The sequence below is a fragment of the Alternaria viburni genome, assembly GCF_023758015.1.
Source record: "Alternaria viburni strain BMP 2772 chromosome Unknown scaffold_6, whole genome shotgun sequence".
NCBI classification, from domain to species: domain Eukaryota; kingdom Fungi; phylum Ascomycota; class Dothideomycetes; order Pleosporales; family Pleosporaceae; genus Alternaria; species Alternaria viburni.
The window spans coordinates 1-23,613 of record NW_026055775.1 but is presented as its reverse complement, the minus strand read 5'-3'; the positions used below and the strand labels follow the sequence as shown (position 1 = coordinate 23,613).

At 51.5% G+C, this 23,613-nt stretch overlaps 12 protein-coding genes across 12 annotated transcripts; 9 read left to right on the top strand and 3 right to left on the bottom strand.

The window, feature by feature from the left end:
- Nucleotides 1-160: 160 nt before the first annotated feature.
- J4E79_003441 (uncharacterized protein) lies at nt 161-784 on the bottom strand (the record flags this gene model as incomplete). Its single annotated transcript, XM_049352335.1, has 2 exons — nt 161-552; nt 577-784. The coding sequence occupies 2 exons, from the start codon at nt 782-784 to the stop codon at nt 161-163; spliced, it is 600 nt and encodes a 199-aa protein (XP_049212714.1).
- A 956-nt stretch (nt 785-1,740) lies between these two features.
- J4E79_003440 (uncharacterized protein) lies at nt 1,741-2,202 on the top strand (the record flags this gene model as incomplete). The annotated part of the gene is made up of 1 exon (XM_049352334.1): nt 1,741-2,202. One exon carries the CDS (start codon nt 1,741-1,743, stop codon nt 2,200-2,202), a length of 462 nt encoding a protein of 153 aa, XP_049212713.1.
- Nucleotides 2,203-5,678: 3,476 nt separating this feature from the next.
- On the bottom strand, nt 5,679-8,087 carry J4E79_003439 (uncharacterized protein; the record flags this gene model as incomplete). Its single annotated transcript, XM_049352333.1, is given in 5 exon segments — nt 5,679-5,709; nt 5,724-6,020; nt 6,097-7,611; nt 7,711-7,891; nt 7,949-8,087. 5 exon segments carry the CDS (start codon nt 8,085-8,087, stop codon nt 5,679-5,681), a joined length of 2,163 nt encoding a protein of 720 aa, XP_049212712.1.
- A 915-nt stretch (nt 8,088-9,002) lies between these two features.
- On the top strand, nt 9,003-10,380 carry J4E79_003438 (uncharacterized protein; the record flags this gene model as incomplete). Its single annotated transcript, XM_049352332.1, has 2 exons — nt 9,003-9,083; nt 9,259-10,380. 2 exons carry the CDS (start codon nt 9,003-9,005, stop codon nt 10,378-10,380), a joined length of 1,203 nt encoding a protein of 400 aa, XP_049212711.1.
- Nucleotides 10,381-10,803: 423 nt separating this feature from the next.
- J4E79_003437 (uncharacterized protein) lies at nt 10,804-11,894 on the top strand (the record flags this gene model as incomplete). The annotated part of the gene is made up of 2 exons (XM_049352331.1): nt 10,804-11,174; nt 11,225-11,894. 2 exons carry the CDS (start codon nt 10,804-10,806, stop codon nt 11,892-11,894), a joined length of 1,041 nt encoding a protein of 346 aa, XP_049212710.1.
- A 984-nt stretch (nt 11,895-12,878) lies between these two features.
- Nucleotides 12,879-15,020, top strand: J4E79_003436 (uncharacterized protein; the record flags this gene model as incomplete). The annotated part of the gene is made up of 3 exons (XM_049352330.1): nt 12,879-13,858; nt 13,910-14,096; nt 14,151-15,020. 3 exons carry the CDS (start codon nt 12,879-12,881, stop codon nt 15,018-15,020), a joined length of 2,037 nt encoding a protein of 678 aa, XP_049212709.1.
- Nucleotides 15,021-15,307: 287 nt separating this feature from the next.
- On the top strand, nt 15,308-16,378 carry J4E79_003435 (uncharacterized protein; the record flags this gene model as incomplete). Its single annotated transcript, XM_049352329.1, has 1 exon — nt 15,308-16,378. One exon carries the CDS (start codon nt 15,308-15,310, stop codon nt 16,376-16,378), a length of 1,071 nt encoding a protein of 356 aa, XP_049212708.1.
- A 737-nt stretch (nt 16,379-17,115) lies between these two features.
- Nucleotides 17,116-17,961, top strand: J4E79_003434 (uncharacterized protein; the record flags this gene model as incomplete). The annotated part of the gene is made up of 1 exon (XM_049352328.1): nt 17,116-17,961. The coding sequence occupies one exon, from the start codon at nt 17,116-17,118 to the stop codon at nt 17,959-17,961; it is 846 nt and encodes a 281-aa protein (XP_049212707.1).
- A 228-nt stretch (nt 17,962-18,189) lies between these two features.
- J4E79_003433 (uncharacterized protein) lies at nt 18,190-19,502 on the bottom strand (the record flags this gene model as incomplete). Its single annotated transcript, XM_049352327.1, has 2 exons — nt 18,190-19,115; nt 19,163-19,502. The coding sequence occupies 2 exons, from the start codon at nt 19,500-19,502 to the stop codon at nt 18,190-18,192; spliced, it is 1,266 nt and encodes a 421-aa protein (XP_049212706.1).
- Nucleotides 19,503-19,716: 214 nt separating this feature from the next.
- Nucleotides 19,717-20,166, top strand: J4E79_003432 (uncharacterized protein; the record flags this gene model as incomplete). Its single annotated transcript, XM_049352326.1, has 1 exon — nt 19,717-20,166. One exon carries the CDS (start codon nt 19,717-19,719, stop codon nt 20,164-20,166), a length of 450 nt encoding a protein of 149 aa, XP_049212705.1.
- A 565-nt stretch (nt 20,167-20,731) lies between these two features.
- J4E79_003431 (uncharacterized protein) lies at nt 20,732-21,480 on the top strand (the record flags this gene model as incomplete). The annotated part of the gene is made up of 3 exons (XM_049352325.1): nt 20,732-20,941; nt 20,999-21,400; nt 21,454-21,480. The coding sequence occupies 3 exons, from the start codon at nt 20,732-20,734 to the stop codon at nt 21,478-21,480; spliced, it is 639 nt and encodes a 212-aa protein (XP_049212704.1).
- A 1,304-nt stretch (nt 21,481-22,784) lies between these two features.
- On the top strand, nt 22,785-23,481 carry J4E79_003430 (uncharacterized protein; the record flags this gene model as incomplete). The annotated part of the gene is made up of 3 exons (XM_049352324.1): nt 22,785-22,802; nt 23,174-23,314; nt 23,368-23,481. 3 exons carry the CDS (start codon nt 22,785-22,787, stop codon nt 23,479-23,481), a joined length of 273 nt encoding a protein of 90 aa, XP_049212703.1.
- Nucleotides 23,482-23,613: the final 132 nt, after the last annotated feature.

Sequence of the window (23,613 nt, the reverse complement as noted above, 5' to 3'; positions counted from 1 at the left end):
AGCGGCAACGCTGGGTAGCGCGGGTCCTAAGGCCCGCGCAACCGCTGAGCCCCACCAAAATCTAATGACGCCCCCCGGCGCAGCCGGGAAGTAGGGCGTCTTGATCCTGTCTGGGATTACTTCGGATTTTAAAACTAAGTATACAGAATATTGTATTGTACTATACGCTATTATTTTGTAGCTCTGCCTCCACAGCCATTGCAGCCTCTAGATCCTGGAGTATTGACCTCTCTTCTCGTCTATCCTCAGCAGAGCAAAGCGCACGCTGCAGGTCACGTATCCTTTGCTGTACTAGAAGTATTTGTAATTCTGATGCCTCTCTATCCTCATAAAGTAGTGCTTGGTATTCCGTGTGTTCTTGCGCTAACTCTTCATCCTCCCGAAGTTGTTGCTCCTCATATTCAATGCGCTCTTGTTGCAGAGCTTCATCATCGCTTGATGTCCAGGCCTCGTCGTCAACCAAGCCTTCGTCGTCAACCAAGCCTTCGTCGTCACGTTCGTAGTCGTGTTCTAGATGTTCTAAGAAGCCCTCGCTGAATAGTCTGCTTCGATCTAGCGGACATGTAGCTGCCTTACCCTCGGATTGAAGGTGGTTGACCCATTTGGCGATACACGCCTTGTGAAATGTATGGCCGCAGACGATAATCTGGACTGTCGGCAGAACATCATTCTCGTAGCATATTGAGCACTCGGTTTTCGTGTCGAGGAAATGTCTATCGCTTAAGGTGTGCGTGATAGAGTCGAGGAGATTGTCCTGGGTATCTTGCGGAAAAGAGCTGGACATGTTGTTTTTTTGGAATGGCGGGGTTAGTTCATTCTTGCGAGGCTGTCTGTAGTTATAAATACGTCTTAAAAACTGTAAAGACAATAAAGAATGTAGTTTGTGTCTAAGACATTATTCGTTGTAGAGACAGTAGAGTATTGAATCTTCTAGGTGTTACTGTTGTCTCAAGAAAACTATGCGCTGTAAGCTTTATTCACGCCAACATATCGAAGTTGCCTGTGCTCTTCGTGTGTAGAACAATGTTAAGGAGGTGCTTGGAGGTGCTTACTAATAAAAGATAGATGGCGAAAATCTCAAGGCACGCACACTTTGTAGACCCCTGAAATACAGCTCTGATACCTTCTACTGCGAAAGCGAGGCATATCTCGGTAAACGCACCCAGGCATATAACGGACCCGTGGACGTTTGTCGCAACTCAAGAGTCTAATAATTGCGATTCCTCTCATTTGGGGAGTACCTTTGCGTACGTGGTGGTGATGTATTGTGGGAGTCGTGAGTGGCTTGGCGTCACAGTCTCAGTCAAGGGCGCATTGTCTTCCCGAGGTCTCTGCCCGCGGGGGTGGTGGCCTTGGCAAGAACTTTGCTAAGGTGGCCGCAGCACCCGTCCAAGACACCCCGGGCCTCGTCAACTAGTAACCCTCCCCTGCTAGACACCTGTATCGCAATATTCGCACAGTAACTTAGCATAGTTGACACTGAGTTATCCGTCGCCTCTTCGCCAACTTCCCCTAATGAGCACCCTCTCCCCGAACGTCCCAAGGTTCACAAACAACCTCGACAGGAAGCGCTCTGAATCATTAGCCCCACCGATGACCACTAGACCACAGTGACGCACTAGACACGTTCGCGAACAACATCAAAGCTATTCTGCTTTTACCACACACCGAAGCATACCTTTACGAGCCCGTTGAAAAGATACCTAAAGCCTCGTCACGCGCGAACGTCACAAGCATTCCATGTCATCAGAAATCCTCGCAGCGCTCTTCGAAGAACTTCATCACCCAGACACACGCGATCGTAGTGCAAGGATCCAAAATCTATGCGAAGTTTACTGGGATATCCTAAGCAATGACACCTCCATCGCACAGTTACACCTTAACGAATTCACCCTCCTGCTGCGCGAAGACGAAAACCTTGCGCTCGCACAGCTCGTTATACCCGAACTTCGATACAGCGCACCTACTGCGAAGGAAGAAACAAAGCGCCATATCCAACACCTCTTCCAATCCGTGTCAAGCCTAAGCCCGAACACCACACAGACGAAGTATGCAGAGGTACACCAGTTGTTTGAGAGTGAGAAGGATATCATTCAGGAGATGGATCTATACCGAGCTGCTCTGCTGCTCTTCAACCGCGGCGAGATTAGCGAAGCCAGAAAGACACGCTTGCGAGAGTGGTTACAGAACGCGCCCAAGTAATGGACAAGGTGGACAAGATGTGGACCAGATGGGGTTCAGACGGCATTTCACCGCGAGAGATATAACTTGCTATTCTTCACATACACGGAAGCCTTCCTATAGAAGCCTACATTACGCGAACGCTTCTAGAATCGAGTGTCTGCTTTGGCCTGCGCCATTGTCTCCATCAACATTCATCTCATCGGGGCTGTCGTCACGGATGCTTTTACGAGTCCGGCGGCGCTTTCGCGCACGTCCTGGGGCCACTGTCTGATCGTCGTCTGGGTCAGACCTGCTGCCTTGTACCGTCGCACCCAGGCTAGCGCTTCGGATTCGCTTCTTGGCGTGACTGTGTTTTGGTGTTTGTTTCGGAGAAGTAGGCTCAAGACTGTGGCTCTTGCAAGGTTCTTCGTCGTTTAGTCCGATTGGAAGCTTCTTAAGTTCCCAAGCACGTGTTACAAACTGAATGGCTGTGTAATTATAAAACCTTGTGAAAGAAAGACACAAATTGTGGTTTCAATCAATGAAATATCACTTATCTTAGGCCGATACCGCCGAGCCGCGTGTTGAAGCTCGCCCGGACTCAATTCCCATGACCCCGCTACCCGCCCATTTATCCACCCAGCGATGACTGAATTATTCAGACATTTTCAACAGCGTCATGCTAAACCTCATAACTCTCACTCGATAGATTGCTCCTCTATTCTGGCATCACCTTTGTCTAATAGACAGAACCTTCGCCGAGAAGTTGACAAGCATCTACTTCCAGACCGTCCCCCAGACTTCTAATCTTACTTCTCGCCCCTGGTAGACGAATCGCTACTGAGCCACGATAGCGATTCTGAGGTATTTATGGCTGGTGCTGAGTCAGCCTTGGCCCTTCGGGACCGGGACCTGACAGAATCGATCAACCCTACCTAGGTAACCGGCCTTCCTTCAACAATGTTTGGAACTTTTCCCGGAGCTTATCACCAGGGTCTCTAATCTCGTGGATTCTATTAAGGATGGAAGACTTCAAAGTTTGCCACTCCTCCTTTGTGGGATGGTCGTGAAACACCTCTTCAAGGACGGTGAGTATGTCAGCGCTAGTTCTACACTGGCCCATAGTCGTGTAGTCGCCACCTCGCGGAATAAGCAATTCGCCCGCACCTTCATCGTTCTGATAGTCATAGGTCTTTCGAGCCCACAAGAGGCATCCGTGAGATTGGCGAGAAAGCGAGCCCACGCAACTCCCGCTGTGATTGAAAGAGCACGATGCTATCTCAGTGTATGGGATCAGGATAGCTTTTGTGCTAAAAAGTTAGCGCTTAGTTAGCGATGATTACTAGTTTGTGACACGCGAGCTATTACTGACCAATCCTGAATGGGCATTTCCCACATTGTGCATTTCTTAAGGCGCTGTGTCGGAGCGGCTGCGTTCCACCACCCCTCTTCAAAAGATGACCATGCCTCAAGGGCAACGAATAGTGCGGCTGTAGCTCCGGTGATTTCAGGTCCTGCGATACCCTCATAATCTTTTCCTTGAAGCCAGCCAATCTTAACTGTCTTAGTTAGTAAATGTGGACAGAAGATAGTAAGCAGGACTTACAAGGCTGACTACTGCGAGTCGCACAGTTGTTGAGAGACACAGCAAGAAGACCAATAGGGTGAACGGTGTTTTCCTGGGGTTTGTAATGCTTTTGGAGTGTTTCAAAGCCGACGAAAAGGCGGTCTAGCAAGTAGACGTCTCGTAATCTCTCTTCAACAGCATCCCAATGTACTTCGTGAGTTGCGTAAGAAATCCCGGAGTTCTTCATACCATGAGGTAGTGCTTTCATAGTTGCGAAAGGGTGTAGTAGCACACTACCCTGCTCAGACGTGAGACTATCAAGCCACTGTTTCTCGAGACTTGCGAGTTCCGGTTGCTTCTTGGAGAAGTTCAGTTCATCCTTGGTCAACACTAGATTGGCTGGGAATTCGGATGCTTTACAATCACTTTTGCATACGCGGCAATTGTCTTGTTGTTCACCTTTCCTTTTCCCTTGTTTGTAGACCTCCGTAGGCTGCACCCAACGACGCTTACAGTTTCGGCAGATTCGGTGACCGGTTCTATCCATGGAGGGTGCAGGAAGCTGTATAATTCCAGAAATTAGTGGCAGTTGAGTATGTACCAAATCCAGCTGACAATGAATGCGCTCTTAAATCGAGGATAGGGGCGAGAAGAGCTTCTAAATATATCGCAATATTACAAACCTGTGACCTTCGCACCTGCCAGTAGTTTGAAAAATGATCGAGAACCTTCTGCTTCAGCGTTGTGGTCACGATCGGTTTGCTCGTTCCGAACAAATCACGCACCCTGCTAAAGGTAAGCTTCTATTTTATGCGCGCGAAAAGTGTAGTAGAGGATCAAAACTACAAGCTTGTATTGAAGATACTTTCCTTTTTGAGAGGACCTAATTAGGTAAGTACATATAGATTTTAGAAGTTATAAGTACCTAGGTAGCTTGTTTTGCGTTCAGTTACCGCAGTATTATAGAACGAAAGGGAAGAACTAAAGTACTGCACCGCACCGCACATCTAGATGTAAATTAGAAGAGGGGAACATGTTAAGACTGCAAATAAGCACGAGAAAGTTACAAGAGCATAGCATTTTAGTATGATAAAGCTGTAGTATACAGCGACCAGTGACCTATTTAGTAGTCTTCAAGAGCATTACCGCTACTATATGTTATATAACATCACTACTTGTTAACTCGTTCCAAATGCAAGCTCTAACTCTGTGTGTAAGACACCTAGTCATTCTAATCTTATCACTATGCCCACGTTACCGTCATATTCCATCCACAGGTCAGCTACTCCCAGAAAATCCACTCTCACTACGTTTTAGAACACATGTTGCGTACTCTTGTTACTTGTATAGAGCCTAGACAGCCCCCTATCGTCTCCGTGGAAAGGGTTCAAAATCGACTAGGCTGCCCGCTTCAAACGGTTGAGCAGGGTGGGCGAACTTGCAATTGTCGACCGAGCATTCCGTGTACGCAGCGCATCTTATACGCGTGCAAGCAATCGCATCCCCTTTCTGGATTCGAATCGTACATGGTGGACAGATCTTGGCATTGGTACACAGTTTGTCGCCCCGCTTTCGCCAACATTCAGTGCACACGGAAACACGTGTATCTGTCTCAATTACTGCTTTTCGTGCAGCAATTTGCGCATTGTAGCCTCTCCGTGGTCTTGGGTGCTCGACAACGTTACTGTAACCGTCGTTGTAATGGGCTTTGTCGCAATGGCGAGGACAAAACCAATTGTCTCTCGACTCATTATAAGCCTCACAAGCAACCCTCTCGCAGGTTAGACTGGATGATTCACAGTTCTTGCACGACCCGGAGTTGTTGTCGCACAATTTTCCGCTCTCCCAACAAGCGTGGCAAGGTACGTGGGCTCGGAGTAGCGGTAAAGTGCGTAGACTCTGCAAGAAATCCTCGGGGAGTTTGGTGAACTTGCAGTGGAGCCGACGCTCATAGCACTTTCCACAACAGTAATCCGCGTCTGGGAGGGTGTACACGATCTCCGGGTGAAGGAATGTGCATGTGTCTTCCCCAAGGCACTCGTCGCAGGAAACTTTGACAGTTCCAGTGGCCAAGCCCGAGTTTTCGACGAGTTCTTGGAGTTTGATTCCGCGGTCTTTCACCTTGACCATCTCCGCCATCGTAGACGATTTGATGATTTGATTAGACCAGTTCTTCTCCTCTTTGAGTCGAAGGAAAACCTTGCTGAAGTCCTGGTTATAATTGGTGACGAAAGGTTGGTTTTGCTGGGTGCGTGACAAGCTCATACCCACGAGGACACGCTGAATCAGGCTGCTCATGATTAGCACAGGATAGGACAGGATAGCGAAAATGATGATTTTGCGCCGATTCAATGAAGGAAGCTTACCGAAATGCTGTGTGAGCCTTATTGTCATCGTGGAGCTTCATATCCCCATGGTTCCATTGTCGCTGAAGCAGACCAGAAGAGCCATGTATACTCGTGGTAAGTTCCGTGTCATTCGCATTGAAGACTTTATGAAAGAACTCATGCACGGAGCCATCGTTGAGAGTATAAAGCTTGTTCAGAGGCTTGGCTTCAGACTTGATGTACGGCGATGCAGGGAAGGAAAAAAGCTTTCCCCGGCTAGGCCTTGAGAGCTCGCAGCCCCCGATAGTGGTTCGGACCCAATTCCATTCCCTGACACGAGATTTGTCCTCGCATGTTACGCAGGCTCTTGACTGTGGGAGGATAGTCGTCAAAGAGGAAGGCAGAAGAGCGATGTTGTCTAAGCAGGGGACCTGATCAGGCATAGCAAACCCCCCCGTCATCGCGACGAATACGAAGTCTTGAGCGGTACAGACAGGAAACGTCCAGCCTGTGTTGGCTGCTAGCTCGAAGAGCTCGGAAGTCGACTTGACCGCCTCAGGTCTGTGGTGCGGAATGAATTTGAGTAGGATGCATCTCTTCGCACCCGCTGCGCCCGCAACTAGTGACACGGGAAGTAGGCCGCTAGCCTCGTATAGCTCCTGATCTGTGGTGGTCCATTCGTGTTCGACCATGACTGCATCAGCAGCGGGATGGTTGTGCAAGAGTATGCATGCATGCTTGCGTAATTTGTAACACTGCTCGTTGATATGAACCCGAAATGCAAGACCCATAAGAGCTACTTCAATAGCAGAGTGGTGCGAACCTGGAGTTCCTCCTTCGCTGTTTTCACCCTTCGCTATGGGTCCAAAGTCGACAGTGTCGTCGTACAGGTCGGCCTCCTTCCACTTTTCGCGAAGTCTCGCCTTGGCATGTGGTCCATTTTCCCTGATTATGCTAGCAAAGTCTGTGCAGCTTCCATCCTCTACCATGCTGATGAGACGAGCCGTCGTGTCCGCCGAGTCACCGCCAGACCTGGTATGAATAGCAAGGCTTTCTCCCTTTTGGACCAAGAGGAAGTGCCAGTTCAACTTTAGGTCGAAATCGGAGTCCAGGGGTTTAAGCGGGATGTGGGGATTTTCTTCCCCGTAAGCCTTGTGCTCTACGTTGTAAGAAACGTCTTCTTGCTCGTCGTATAAGTAGAGATCGCATACCAGTGGGGCAATCGGATTGGACATTAGTTTCAGGCCAGGAACGTTCTTCATGAAGTCTCGGAGACGTTCGATGGATTGATCAGACAAGTGGTACTTCCGGGAAGTGATTTTGAGTACGCCGTTGGCTGTCTTGTCTGGATCTGGTACCATCCAGCCATGGAATTCGACTCCATTGGAGGGGTTGACATACGCGATCTTCTGGCGCGCAGCACCAACAATACGCGTAAGAGCCTCGTACAGGTTACTTACATGTACTGCGTATGGCGCTAACACATCGCTGAAGACGAGCTCATTGTCGGAGAGCAGACGAGACCGTCCTTGTGGCATTCGGTCTGCGCCGGACCTGTGCGTTGTCCTATAGATCCCACGCCAACTTCGCATTGGTACAATACACGTATATTGTGGAAATTCGGGAACAGTAACCATGTAGTATGGTACCCACTGCCCGGGCTTTGGGGGACTAGAACCGAATTTGGAATCGAGTCTGTAGATCTCCAGCGGCGCCGATAGGGGGAGGCTTTGATGTTGTCGTAGCCACTCAAGTGCAGCGGTGAGGTCCGTGAATGGGAAACCGTCAGGTGGATCGACGATCAATCCCCCATCGACGTTAGCAGACTCAGCACCTGGGAAGTTAGCCTTCACCCAAGGAATAGTGCGTACATAGAAGTAAATAATCGTACCTCGGATAAGCCCAATCGTCATTTCGTTTTTGCCGAGATTGTCCATAAGCACTTTGTGAAGCGTTTTGAAGCTATTGCTCTCCGAAAGCCATCCTAGGATAGAAGGTATTCGGTCCTCGATGCTACGGGGGGGTGCCATCGTGGCCCGCAAGTTGCTCGAAGCAAAATTAGACTACTGGATAACCGACGAGGGTAGCGTTTCCTCCAAGTAATGCGAATGTCCAGTCGATCTGAAGTGGGTTTTGAGAAACGATAGGCGTGCGGAAGGAGTTTGTTTGTCGCCCAAGTGCTTCCGCATCTCACCTGGGCAGGCTGTTATGACTAGTACGAAAGCAGTGGGTGATCCTAGTTTTGGGTCACACAAGCTTACACCGGCGGCTGCGACCCCCTACGATTGGCAGACCAGAGTGGGCCTGCTTACAGTAGGCACGTTGCTGCGCCCGCGGTAGGTGCATACACTCCCCCCCCCCCTGGTACGGGTGCCTGGCGTGGTTTTTGAGGTTCTTGCCGAGCCACTCCAAAGCAATAGCGAAGCCCCTCGCAAGGGCTGCAAAGGCCACAACAAGGGCTTTAGCAAATTAGAATCTAAGAACAGAGAAAACAACGCTAGGTACCCGTACCAGGGAGGGGAGTGTACGACGCTCGTGTCAGCTTGCCAGCTGAGCCTTGGCGAGGAACGTGAGAATTCTCGACGATTGCACAACGGGCAAGGTGCAGCGTCGCAAGCGAAGCGAGCGCAATGACGTCGCGCTCGCGCAGCCTCGCGCCTTGAAAGCCATATCTGCCGCCCCAATCGAAGTTGACAGTCGGGAAGCTTAAGTTCGTGTTATCTATGCCTTTCTACAGGTAGTAGATTCTAAATTGCGCGTGCGTAGACTAGTTACAGTCCCGCAGGGTTTCAATCAGTGTACTTTGAAAGAAATAGCAAACAGTTTTTACCTTTGAACGTGATTCTTTTGTCAACATTTGCTTTCCCATTGATTTAATCTTTTCTAGCCAGAACTCCCACATTTTTACGAGTACCAAAACAGTCCGCCAACAAGCAACCTCGGAGATGTCTACTAAGAACAACGCCAATTCTAGTAGCATTGCGGAGGGTCCACACAAAGAGGATGGAAACGCCACAGAAGAAGAGGTGAGCAATGTCGGACGCTTCTGCGGGACCTGCGGTGAACGCAAAGCTGGAGAGCTACACAGAACGACATCAGACACATGGATAGAGTATTGTACAATATGCAAATCATTCCATACGTTCAAAACGGCACTTGTAGCACTTCCGGCTTCCATTGATTACACTAACGCTAGCCTAGGGCGATAAGACTCCCACAGTAGCGACAACCTCACTTGCAAACGTCACTCAAGATCGTAATCGCGTATCAAAACGAGTTCGTCGATCTGCTTCACCAGATGAATCGCCACAGGCCTCGAAACGACCTCGCAAAGTTGCTTCACAACGTCAGCAGACAACAACTAAGATGGCCGAAGCACTGTCCTGGGCTGACTCAGGCTCAGGTGCAGATTCAGGTGCTTTCGAACCAGATTTCCAAGATGGCAGTGACGAAGACTTCCAACAGGGCTCCGCCGATGACCTTAAGCAGACCCAGACCATCCTACATCCGCCGATGACAGAGACTCTGTCCAGGGTTGAACAAACCAGGCTACTCAGTCCTCGCACTTCATCGCTGGGATCGGATAGTCAACATCAGCAGATGCTTTACCATCTCTTAAGAGACAGTCTTGACTCAGAGCATATTGTTGCTGAGATAAATCGCTACCGCAAAGAAGGCAAGCAGCTCCCATGGTTCCAACAGATCATACCCGGTTTAAGACCCGGTGTCGAAGGTAATGCGACGTGGTTGCTGGCCGCTCGTGAGACGCTGTGGGACGAGGAAGAGATTGAGCGTCACAAGGAAATATGCGAAAGAAACATGATGCTAGGTCAGATTCTTCCAGAGCTACCCGTGGACGAATATGGGTTAAGAAGACCTTGGCCGTCCATAATAGAAGGCCTCCAACCGATCAGCCTCCCCTTAGCCATCGCGTTGGATCAGGTTTCCTGCCTACTTGCGCGGGGGGACTGCAAGCTGTTAGATCCTACTGGGAATTGGTTGCAGACTGCACCTAGTCGCACTCAAGAGAGTAACAACCAGCAGGACGGTGATGCGAATGCCGGTAGCAATGCAAACAACCAGCGAGACACCGCCGCAGGAAATAGCGATGTCGAAGCCGACCAGACATACGTGGTAATGCGACAAGCCATACAAGACAAAATCCTAAGCCCTATCATAGACGACTTGTCTTCGAAGCTCAACAATCTTACTGGAGGCGATTCGATGCAGGTAAAGAGGAAAGAGGAGCTTCGTGAAGGTTTGCGACGCTTACGAGCAGTTATCATCACGGAGAAAGACGCACGCGATAGCGCTCGAGACTAGGGGAAGAGAAATTTGACAAGTTATGGGTGAACAAGTGCATATGAGGACGTAATTAGTGGGTTATGTACTTTGCAAATGTTTTCTGAATTCATCGCGTTATTGTTGCATGCGACGGTATACACTATGTAGGTGTCAGGATGGGACCTCGGGAGGTAATCAAAGCCATCGCAATTTTACCGTATACCAAAGTACCATCTCAACGACCAGCCTGAACCAGGACCAGACCGCAGTTTGAGTCAAAGGCGCACTCTGTTCATTCTTACTGCATCCCTGCTCGTGAACGCTCGTGAATGCCTGCCCAGGTGACCCCCGAGCGACGCTTGGGCCACGCCACTCTTACCGAGGCTGCCCGGTCGCGCACCGCTCACAGTCGCAGTGATACTCCCACCAAGAACCACCACCTATCAGTCTTCGCCCCATGCAATGGCTACTGTACACACGCATGGAGTTGCTGAAAAGGAAGCGACGAAGCTTATGCTCCGAGAGTTACCTAGCGGAACCGTGCGATACGTGTCCAACTTCACTCCGCTCCAGAGCTTCATTGGACTCATCATCTGCGACAAGACTCCAGACGCTACCAACGCCCGCGCGCTACCGGTTAACGAGCTGCTCGCGCTCGCACTGAACGAACTGGCCGCCAGCCATAGATCGCCGGACACAAATGCAGATTTCGAAGAGAGGGCCAAGCAGTCGTCACGGATCAGCAAGGTCGGATCCGGAGGCTTTTTCCAGCATCTCCCCAATCGCGACATGGCGAGCAAGGTGGCTGAGCGTCACAGCGCTTCTAGCCTAGGGTGAGTGCAGCTGGTATTCTCGATGACTGGCCGGCAGTAACAACTTATAGGCCGTCCTTTCCAGCTCTCATCTACATGAATTTCGCATGGAGTGCGCAGAGCGTCGCCAACTTCGAGCAGAGTTCCCAACGCACCCGATACATGGCCAGCGACTACCTTAACAATCGACCATCGCACGCGGTTCCCATCAGTGCTTTTCAGGTCGCAGCGCACAAGACGTACCCGCTTTACAAAACCGAACACGACTCATACGTCATCATCGTAACTTCTACCTACATTTACCTTCTACAGAACCAACAGCTCGAAGAGATTGTCCAACTATGGAACCCGAAGAAGCGGAATCCGTCCGGTGCGGATCGCAGCCATCAGCTCGAGACATTTCCGGGTCTGTGGAAAGACGACCCTTCGTACAAACTTTGGGACGCCTTTACACCATATCGCCACACTAGTCTTGAGGACTTATACAATGCCGTAGAACAGACCTGTCGCCCTTCAAACTTCACGTCTGGCGAGCTTTTCGCGATCCTTCCGCGGCCGTTGCATTCACAGCCCAGGATACCATTTGGCACGGGTGCGAGCCTAGACCATGCAGGGCAGCTTTCCCTCGTGTTGGCAGTGGACGGCCGAGTCAAAGGCCACCGGCGCGGAGAGCGGAAGACAAACGCCAGAAGGCGCGGGCAGTCCACTGAAAGTGATCAGCCTGTCAATAGTGTGGACTGAGACTGAGACTTGTTGTCTCGACGAAGTGCTCATAGACCTGGTACAGGTACAAGACATGGGCCTGGTAGCGTTCGAGAACATAATACATATAGGATGTACACCTAGAGATCAGGAAGCCCTGCATGCGATATCAACAGCCATGGACTTCGGCTACGTTAACACCAACGTCGTGGCTGTACTCATCCCTCTGTCAGAAGATGCGCGCAGAAGCGTTGATCAGGGTACAAATGCCCAATACGCTGACTGGACTGACAACGTCTTGCCCGAGGGCCTACTCGCGCGCACACACCAGCGTCTCATCAAACTGTCGTTTGCGGCCTTTGCAGGCCGGAGATCGTTCACGTTTGGCAGCTCGCGAATCAAACACTATCAACTTCCCCTTTCTTCAACTGCCTTGGTCGATATTAGCGAGCTGCATTTTACTCTCTTCATCCACGAAGCCGACGGAACCTTGTGGGTTCGAAATGCGTCGTTGCACGGCACACGGATACGCGCGGCTTCAATTGACGAAGGCCCGAGTGTGGACCTTCAGCGGGTGGCCATGCAGGTCTCTCAGGTGACACTGCTTCAGCTTGGCCGTAACGATCGCTTGGGTTTTCTCCTCATTCCCAATCGCCCTCGTCACCTCCAGTCTTATCAACAGCACATTACCCGCCACTTCCAATCGATTGTACGGCCAAGCTGCGCGCTTACGTCAACACGGAAACGACTTGCATCCACTATGCTAGGCCTGGAAACGTTGCGGAAGCGACCATGCATCTCCACTCAAAGCATCGATTGCGTGCCCGCGAAGCTCGGCCTTTGTACCACGGGGGTGAGTCTAGATGACACACAGATCCAAGTCTACGGGTATCTTGACCCTAACGGTCATCGTTAATAGATAGTGAATCCAAATAGATTGTGTTTGCCTCCTCTCGCTCCTGCTTCCTGAACCTTTCTTTGCGTTGGCAGAGGACTTTCCAGGTCGAACTACATCTACAGGCCATGGCGGGTCATTCCCTTCTTGATCGGTTACATCCCCTCATCGTTCAGAATAAGGGAGCACGTCACGAGGCCGAGATTTTCGATGCATTGATCGAGCACCCTCGTGCCGTCCGTTCGTTCGAATTTGCCCCGGTTGATGGCGCTATTGACTGCGGCACACAAAACTCGCCTCTGGGCGGCACATACAGTGAGCGATTCTGGGAGCTGGATCAATTGTACAACGAGCTTCACAACGAGCTTGACACCGCTAGTGGAGACGAATGCATGGCACTCACACTCTTTGACGCAAAAGGCAAAGAATCTGGCAGCGCTCAAAATCAGATCTACGTTACTGCTCTTAAGCAACGGAATCTGGTCCAGTTCTACATCTGCATGTGCGCAGCGAACCCCGGATTTGTCGAACTCTACCCAAACTACTATGCTGGAAGTCTGACTGCTGGGGACGATCCAGGCCGTTATGTCGCAGTCAACCTGTCACGCAAGTCTATCGTTGGTCCCGAGTCCTATCGATTCCTCAGTCCCTGCAATGCTCCCTATCGCATGCCCATAGCCCTTCTCACCGAGGCCATTTCCCGCATTCGGGCATGTGTTATGGACCCGGAAAGTGTTTACGCAAACCCGTATACGAACACTCGTTTTCCGCAGTGGCGACCAAGTACTGTTACTACCAACAAGTACTTGATGCCCGAAGAGAGTACCCAGCACGCAACAGGATTCATCGGCCTCGTCGATATTTGGAGGGGCATACGCGTAGCTAAGACTACTAGCCACATCGACATGGACTTTGACTTTGTCAACCTGCAACCAAGACTAGCAGACTTTAAATTGCTTCTCCCATCCTGCCCTCCTACGCCAACTCGCAGGCAGGTCTTTGTACAGTACAAGATCGACGCAGTGCAAAGAGCACGCCACAACACGAAAATTGCGATAGGTCGGACTGGAAACATCGGTACACATTGGTACTTTACCGATACCGAACGGTAAGGATTCCCTCGCGTTCAAGATTAATTCTTAACACTAATCAAGCCAAGGTTTGACTTCCTGTGGTACGAGTTCCGCTACACTGAGTCGAGCACCAAAGTTCTGAGCAAGGAATTCTACTTCATTCCTGAATGTGAGCTTTCTGATACGCTGTATACCTCGCTGGAATTACACGTTACTCTCGATAAAGACAGGTTTCGCCACTTTCACTCGAGCATGGACGTGCAGGGCGACTGGGTAAGCTTCGTCCAGCAAATAGTGCAGCGATACCCAAGCCCACGCAGGTCTCAGAGGCCATCGCGACCCCAAGTTCTAGAAGACTACAGCCAAACCCCCACACCAGATCGGAAGGTCAATAGCGTACGACCGCGTGACAGCAAATGGTTTTCTCGTAAATTCTTCCATGGTGTCATGACGCAATGTGCGTTACGGAGAAAGGGTCTCCTGGTAGTGTTGTCCCCACAGTTTCCCATGCCCAACTTCGCTTTCTGTCGCTACCAATGGACGCAAGACGATGCGGAGACATACCTCAGAACCAAGATACCGCCCCTGTCACTCAGCGACCTTGGCCCGTCTACGCCCGTTGTACTTACCTACGCCATTACAAAATATAAAGCTGGGTCATCTCGTGGCCCTATCCTCACTCCGTTCGAGTTTAAACGGCTAGATGCGTGGACTGAATGTCAAGTCTTGTTCTTCGACATGTTCGGAAGAGATGGCAAGGACATTCTTGGCCCACTTATAGCGATACCTTCCGACGACGTCAGCATATCAGAGGAACATCGTCAGAAGTACAAGGTTGACCTCGGAAAGAGTACGAGAACGGATTACTTGAGCCGGAGTCCTTTGCTTGCGCAGCAACTTCACACTCGGTACACTTTAGCAGACTACACCCTCTCCACTCTTGGTCCGATGATCTTTGAAGAGACAGCGCCTCAATCTCAATGGTCTGATGTGTGGGAGCTTCTGGATGCATGTTCAGGTGTCGCGAGCTTTGCATTTCCCCCTGGTGCGATACGAGAGCCACACAAGTTTCGTGTGACTATCCAAGACCTACATCAGCGCCTGGCCGACTACCACGCTAGCGTAGAAGGCCGGCAACTTTTGGCGGCACACCCGATCGATGGCTCGCAAGTTGGAGACGAGGAGGATGAGGTGTAAGAGAAGTCAGCCACGACAGGCGAAACGGAGTTTGAACGGTATTTCGTCCGCAACTGTCTACATGTACACGCATTACCAATAGCTAGACCAACATTGATCTTTCTCCACCCCCATATCCCGCTACTACACATGGATACATTGAGTGCCTACGAAATTTCGCAACATGTTTGTAGGATGATTAGAAGCTTCACGTTATCTCGAACAAAGACCGGAGAGCAAACCGAGCCTCTTTTAATACGAAACACTGTCCACCAAGTTTCCATTTCCTAATTATCTACCATTTCACCATGGCAATGTCTACCAAAAGAAGGCTATCAGAAGGCACATCATTACCAGCTTACGAAGACACCAAGCCGCCAGCCCGAGCAGGAGACAGAGAAGAACATGATGAGCCAGAAAGCCTTGAAGGATTGTCGAAGAAGGCCAAGCGGGAGCACAATACGTACACGGGCGAGAAAGACGACGAACAGAAGGAGCGCATCGATGACTGCACGCCCCCCCCGCTCAATGAGACCTTGAGAACTGCGGACGATACAACTATCGACGGAAACCTTGATACCATGGATGGGGTTGAGCGTGAGCAGACTCCGACCGGTCCAGACCCCTCACAGGCCACTCACGAACCAAGCGAAGCCGAAGTCATAGTATCAAAACACTGGCAATACGCTCGCATGCACTCCACGAAGCGAACCACTGTCGGTAAAAGGCCTTTACTCAAGTTTACCAGTCAACCAACTGACTTGGAGGTGCTTTGCCTTGTATTCGATAAATCAGTAAAATGTCCCAATGTCCTCCCAGCAGCGTGCCGGGACGAAACGAAAGACTCTCACGCGATCGTGGCGCTGTGGCTAGAGACCGTGAACTTTGTCTTTGTTGGGGACGTTTACAAGTTCAGGGCTGAGCAAGAGCGAACAGCCTTTCATGACATGCTCGTGCATCAATGTTGGCCTCAGCATCATGATTGGGGTTCAGATCACGTGCTCAAGGTCACTATCCCTGGCTTCTCCAGGGCCGTTCCCGGAGCCTGGGTGTGGCTCTTTGAGGCGTGCCAAAACATGCAAGAGATAGCGATCGGCATCCGAGCCGAAGAGATGATACCCGACAAAGAGGGAGCTGACGGGGTCGAGGAGTTCATTGAGAAGTGGAACCTGGATCTTCTCTCAGGGACTTGTCTAAAGAAGCTGACGGTTGCGCTTGATCCAACAGGCAAAAAGGGACTGATGACGTCGGTTACGCAAGTTTGGCTCCAACGTTTTGCTCAGCATATGAAAGGCTTGAGAGCGGGTAAGCTACAAGTGTTTCTTGACACGACCCAATTCTGGGATCGCGACATCCCCGCCGACGTCCGAGAGATGTAGAAGACGGTGACATGGTGGACTATGGAAGCGAGGACCTGTGTCACATTAGGTTGTCAACACTCGTGGTGACGGTGGGGCTGAGATGCTTACCCAGCGAGTAGTGGACATAGAATAGTAGGGATCCATTTGCAGCGTCAATAGAAAGCGTTATCCACGTGTGCTACTACTCTATTCTTTCTGCGCTCTTTGCTTTCAAGGCTTGATATGGTGATACGAACCACGTACCGTCGTTCTGTTCGCGAGAGCCGGCCAATGGAGCCGCTAGCGTTGTTTGATCCTGAGCTCGAGCCCTTTGTACGACAATGCGACCGCAGTGGCCTCACGCCAGGCGAACAACACCATCATTCTTGACCACGCGTATCTTGTTGCGTACAGATTGCCTGGTTTGCTAAAATCATCATTGGCATGTCTTCTCTGTGCTATCATAGTACTATGGGATAGATGACATGACAGGATCACTGGCCACTGTCTGAGCACCATGGACGGGTCAAGTTTCTTTATCTCAGCCAGACAAGTCATGTAGGTACGTATCAGACTCAGCGAGTCTCAGGATACGGCAGGCCAAAGTTGAAGATCGAGACAGGAGGATGTCTCACGTAGGTAGTAGAAGAGTATAGAGCATTCCCGTCTCTACGTGCTGGAGAAACAAACTTCCTATACTTGCCAACTAGCATCGTCATTTCCTGTCAGCCATAAAACAACTTTTACACTGCCACTAACGCCACACCACGAGAAGCATGGCATCCAACGCAGCCATCCCCACCAGCGTATCCCGCCCTCGCGACATCAACTACGCCGCTGATGAAACTCTGCTTCCCGAGCCTGTGTTCTCCGGAGTCTTCCACAGGGAGCTCGATCTCCTCACGACTGTCGATGCCAGTCCGTCAGAAACGCTACTCATCATTTGCGAAGGCAGACGACAAGGCATCAGAGCCGTCATACAGGAGTATATCGACAATGGGCGCAACCCCACAGGCCGTGCCTTTCTACTCACCCAAAGGTCTCGGACTACAGCCAGAGGCGGCGTCTTCACAGACACAACCTTCCAGTGGAAGCCCGAATATCGTCACAATCTACCTGGTTCGGTGCTCGCAGCCTACTTCCGAAGTCCTGTCCACACGCTCATCTGCATTGGTATGCTTGAGCTAACGACCGATATCAACATGGCAGGCTGGCTCAGCAGTTGGAAACAAGCGCTCTTCCCGGGCGGATCCCTAGTCGCGGAACTGAACTGGCATTGGCAGGACCGCACCTGGCGAGACACTGCGAAGCGCTATGCTGAGATGGCATCACCTCTTGGCTTCTGTCTGCAGTCTGTCAACGGCTTTGATGTCTCTATGGGGGGTCTCTTGCAGAGTCGCGTTTCGCAAAGCGAGCGGTTCCGCCGAGCAAGTACTTATCGAAGGCAGGCAGCAAGACTTGTACGACATGGTCGTCACGTTCAGCTAGGTCAGTATCTTGAGTCCAAGGCCAAGGACGCGGAGACGAAAGGAGTTCTTGCTCAAGATGATTTCATTGTGCAGGGCGACAGGCTGTACGGTCGATTCGTCCAATGTGTCCCGGAGCCTTGGGTAGACATTTGATTTGATATTTAGCTCTAGGTAGTCATCTAGCCTTTCTGGCAGCATCCATACCGTCTTGAGCAGAGGTTGTGATATCAAAGTAGTGTATTTGGAATGCAATGTTTGGCGCGCCACAGCTTGGTAGTATTACATGGTCGTGCCTTGTTGGTATCTCGCCCGCAATGCAACCGGCCCATCGTAAAATCCGTGTTCCCCACCTTTTGAACAACAAAGACCTCTCTGACGCGGTCACTCCCGACATATCCGTACCTCGACGGCGCCAAGAACGCTCGGAGTGATACCGCAAAACCGGCCGACGACTTTGTTGTACTCTGGCACCGTCGCAAGCCTATTGGCTTCCTGCCAAACGGATACATCCCCACGCATTTGCTGCAAAGCGTCCAGAAACTTTCCCCACAACTGAGCCTGCTTGCCAACAACGTCCAGCAAAGCACCAATAGATTTGTCATGGTTGCCAAGAGCGGAGATGCGTGTTTCGAACCCCTGGAGAACCTCATCAGCTGCCCCAAGCTCCGCCGTAGCTTTTCTTGGATTCCGTGCATCAGCCTCGTAAGCTGCCTTTAGAGATGCCTGAGCGTCCTGGCGTACGCGGGTCGCATCCCGGGCGTCCCTCATGTAGCTCTGCGCAACATGGAACGACTCTACGGCAACACTCGCGCGCCGCGACAGCTCCTCTATCTCGTGCGCTAGGCTTGTCAAGGCCTCTGGGGGTTGGCGACGGTGTGGGCTAGCCTTTCGGAGGGGTTCGGATAGGCTGGAGTACATGTACGACGCAGCATGGTATTCTGCAGCGGCGGCCAGCTCGATCGAGTTGTTAGCCGCTCGGACTGCGCTGGCTGTGTCTCCATCAAGAGATGGCATGTCGATGCTCGCAGCAGCTCCGAAGTAACCGTTCAAGCGCTCTAGCCTCCACTCATCAGAGAGCACAGGCTTCTTAGATTGCCAGGAGAATGACGGGCTCGCATCCCATAGCTTGAATGGCAAGGCGACGAGAAGACCACCAAGTGCGATTTTCATCCAGAGCTTCAAAGAGAGGCGAGCGGTCCGTCGGTGGAGACGTGCAGGGTGGTTGGGAGTACAAACGACAAGGGCTTGCTGAGCTTCTTCGGAAAACTCTGGGTACGAAACGTTGCCTACTTTGATTAATATCAGGACTGTATGTGCGTAGGCGAGCGATCTGGTAGGAAGCAGTTCAACATACCCTCAGCATTCGTGCCCCGGACATTGCTAGGGTTGTCAAAAGTCCCGTTAAAGGCAGTTCCTTCTCGTGCATTGTTGGACGATGTTGTATGCTGGACGTCATTTGACCGAGCGAAGGCATTGATTGCTTGGCCAAAGGTATTCAAGCCAGGCTCACTCTTAACTGTCGGATGCGCCACGCTGCGTGATCGTAATTTGGGCGCTTGTTGACTGCTAGGTAATGCCGTGACGGGCTCGTATGATTTCTGCTTGCGCAGAGGTGACCGCGGAGCGCTCTGTTCGTGTTGCAGTGCCCCAGCGGCGAGGAGCCGCCTCCGTATTTCGTCAGGATGTGGTGGCATGATTCCCAACAGAGGTCGAAAGTGGTGTAACTACCTAGGTACGTGGTGGACCGCAGCGTCACACGATGACCCCGAGGATGATGTAGGTAATGTAGCGGGTGGAAATTCACAAGCATAAATGCATAAGATCCATGGATGTGTCTCACCCTTCACCCTTCCTCTCCAGCACCGCACGCCGACGCAAGAAGACCAGTAGCAGCTTTGCTCACTCACCATGTCCAAAGACAGCGCAGCTGATCTGCAGTGGGCGCCCTGCCCCGTGCGCCCCGGCTGGACCGACGCAGAACCCGAAAACCAGATTCACGCGCTCCGAGCAGAAACAACAAAGCTGAGGAACGACCACAAGGCGCTCCAAGCACAGCACAAAATCCTCTACGAAGCAGTGGAATTGTTTGTAAAAGAAGCTACAGAAAAGGACTTGGGTGAGGACCCGGGTACCCCATTCATGCCGGAAGAGGAGGAAGAGGAGTACGATCAGTTACAGGAACTCCAACGGTGGGCTCATCAATGGAAGGCCGTTTTCGCAGAGTTTACGGCAGCACCCCGAGGCGGTCAAGACTCGCTTACACCTACTGGGGCTGAGTTCCAAGCGCACCAGCGTGAAGACGGCTCAGAGCGGGATCAGAGCTCAGCGCAGGATGAAGGCTTTGACATCCGTCCGTAGGGGCCAATGACCACCGAAACCGGCATGTAAGTTTCCATGCGGCGCGAAGCAACAGCACCCTGACATTGTGCAGCTGCCCAGATGATCACACAATCAACTCCGTGCCTCAACACTCGTCATGTCCTATACGGTTCTGAATGGAGTCGCTCGTGATCGTACCATCGCCACATATACCAAATCTGCGCCAAAGAACTCTCTTGATATTCGCCTTGCTACCGCGTCCCATGACGGTCACCCTGGGCCCGTCTACTTTGTCACGGGATGGCTTGCGACATGAACGAGACAGCCCCGCAAAATGTATCGGATTGCTTTGTACGTACGGGTAGCTACAGAGAGCCACGTAGTTGTCGGCGGCGGGGTCAATGACGCTGCTCAAACAGGGGATTTGATTGCTCACAAGCAAGTAGTTGAGTTACAAGAATATATGTGTACTGCTTCGTGTCTGCTTTTCCATTCTTGTCGCGGAGCCGGCTACTACTTTGCAACATCTTCCCCATCACAACCATCGTACGCACGAACTAGATCGACTCAGCTACCCCCAACGAACCGTACTCAGCTCTGTACAATGCCTTCCACGAAAGCTACCCTCATCATCATGGGAGGTGCCATAGCCGCCATCGCGGTGACTATGGACTGCTACGCAGATGTCATAGTGCGCCAAATCGACAAGCATTTCGACATGTCTGAGCATACCATGGCGTACTTTGACCACTTCCCAATCGCAAACGCTTGCCCCAGCGACTTGGCATCGTGGCCCGCTAGTCTGCGCAATGTGGTAAGTAGCTCAAGACCCTTCTATCAAGATTCGCAATTGGCCCTAACCGCGCGTCAGGTCTTCGCAGGCTCCAACATGATCGTGAACATAGCGCCACCTTCTTTCGTCGAATCCGCAATGCCGATCGCCAATCTCATGGCCTCCATCACTGATCGAGTAACCTCGTTTGCCCATAATGTAGTCTACTTCGGACATCGAGCTCGAGACTTGGCAACGCAAGCCTGGGTTATTGCTTTCAAGACAGCTGGTGCCGTGACTGAGCTGCGAAAATTTCTGCACCAGTTGTGCGAGCCCTCGGTGGCGGATGCTCTACTAGCCATCGTTGCCTTGACATCGTCCTCCGGCATTCTGGTAGCAGTTTCCATCGTCGTGCCCTGGATACTGATGGTGGTTCGCCTGATCGCATATCCGCTCGTCTTCTTACTCTGGCTTGCTCGTTTGATGGTCAAGGGTGCTCTTGTAAAGTTTCCGCCTATAACACCTATACAATACCATGCTGACCAAAGGTTTAGCGCCTGTTCAAGCCTTCTGCTGTTTAGGTAACGCCGATGACGACTACACACGCTCCCAACCGATTGCGATGATACGGTCCACGTCCATTTTAGGGGAACATCACCACAAGTTGCTCTTCCCATGAGTTGGTCGCGGCGCTATCTTCGGGCATGGTGGGCTACTGTTCATGACAAAGGGAATAGGGCAACCCGGGCGTCGACGAGGCTTTCTCCCTCAGTCTATCTTGCAAATTAGTCGGGGTATTGCTTCATACTCATAACTGCATGTTGTAATATATATACGATCAATACATCATGTATCGCTACATTTTCATGAGCCTATAGTGGAATAGCCTTGCTGTGACACAATTTGTGACCTCTCCCGAGTCAGGAGGACATTGCCACACGCTGGGCATTTCTTTGTTTGGCAAACACTTCCCGTGTTTGTCCTCTTAACTAAGCTACATTTCCCGTGTATATTCTCGCCCTTCGCGGTGGGGGCCCTCATACTTCACACGTCTTCTCATCTAAACATATGTCTAAGTATGTCCGGCTACCCCTACCCACACTCCATGGACGACGCTGAAGACTATGAAATTATAGTCTCCAGCGACCTAGATGTGCCACCTCGACCAACAGATGCACAGCGTACTGTTGTGATAGTGCTGACAGATACGATTCCACTCCAGCACTCGTTACTTCACCGGATCGATCGCCTTGGTCATATTGTGGTCGCTCCATGTCATCCTGATCGACCCATCACAACAGGTCATGGGTTCACCAACCGTTGCTATTTCTATCATACTGCAGAGCCGTTTGCCAGCATGTCAGCTGAGCATTGGCTCTCTGCTAAAGCGCACATTCGGCATATCACGAACCAACCCGTCGTTCTTCACATTATCGTGATTGGAACCCCAAGCAACACTGCCGATCTGGCAATCAATACCTTTCTTTCCGATTTCCATACTCAGCGCCGGCTTGAACCCGTGACTGTCATCGCGGAGGCGTTTCGAGAATTCGCCTACGAGCCGTACCATAGTGTCGTGCGTCGATACCAACATGCTGTTAAGCAACAGTCTCTGTGGCGGATTAGCAGGGTCAACGGCATGCAGGTGCGGCAGAACGGCACTCTTTTTGCCGATGCCATCACGATCGGTGCATTACGTCGACATGGTTTCTGTCACCGACAAATTGCCGAGTATAGGAATCGGGAACTGATGGATGAGCGAGTCGACTGCATGCTTCAGGCGTGGGAGCCAAGCCCCCAACACGCGTTTCGGCAGGGGGAGCGCATCTTCTTGACCCTTCAAGCTTCGAATTGTTCGTTTAACAATTAGTTACTAGCTATTGCGATGGACAGGAAAGTTGACGTGAGCTTAACCCAAGATACGACGGAGGTAAAGAGGCTGGCAGTAGGCTACCCTGCTGGAACAATGAACGGATGAAGGATTCTTACCTAGGTAGTCTTTGCATAGTTACTCTTGGTGCTCGTGTAGCTTGTCAACATCTAGCTATGCGCCTCTAGAGTTCTTACAATACTAGTGCTGTCGTACTGGCATCAGAATCGCAAGGTGGTCGTTCATACCCAGGTGTCGCGCGATAGACATGCAATGTGTGCACAGACCAACCGTTCCATTAGGCCCCGCGCGGGCGCGCTCGCAAGGTCCCGAGGTCCAGCCACACATCGCAAGCGCAAGGCGAAGACTGACGACGGCACCGACACCGAAGTCACCCCAAGAAGACTCCGACACCGCGCAAGCGCAAGGTAACGGCCAAGGTCAAGGAGGAGGGCAAGGACACTGAGGTCACCCCCAAGAAGACTTCGACACCGCGCAAGCGCAAGGCCAAGGCCACGGCCGCGACCGCGACCGCGACCGCGACCGTGACCGCAACCGCGCCTAAGTCTAAGTGCAAGTCCAAGACTGACGATGGCAGACGCCAGTCACACTCAAGAAGCCAGCCACACCTCACAAGCGCAAGGCCACGGCCGACAAGGAGACCACGGCACCTCAATCGCCAGCGGGAGTTCAGAGTGCTGCTGCCGCCTAGCCATATCACCGTTCACCACCTCAACCTCACCGTATGGACCCTAGATCCAGCGCCCGCTCCTAGCTGCTGGGGACTATATAGTCCTGCTGCCCGCTGTTTCAAACGGCGGCTTGAAACAGCGGGCAGCAGGAC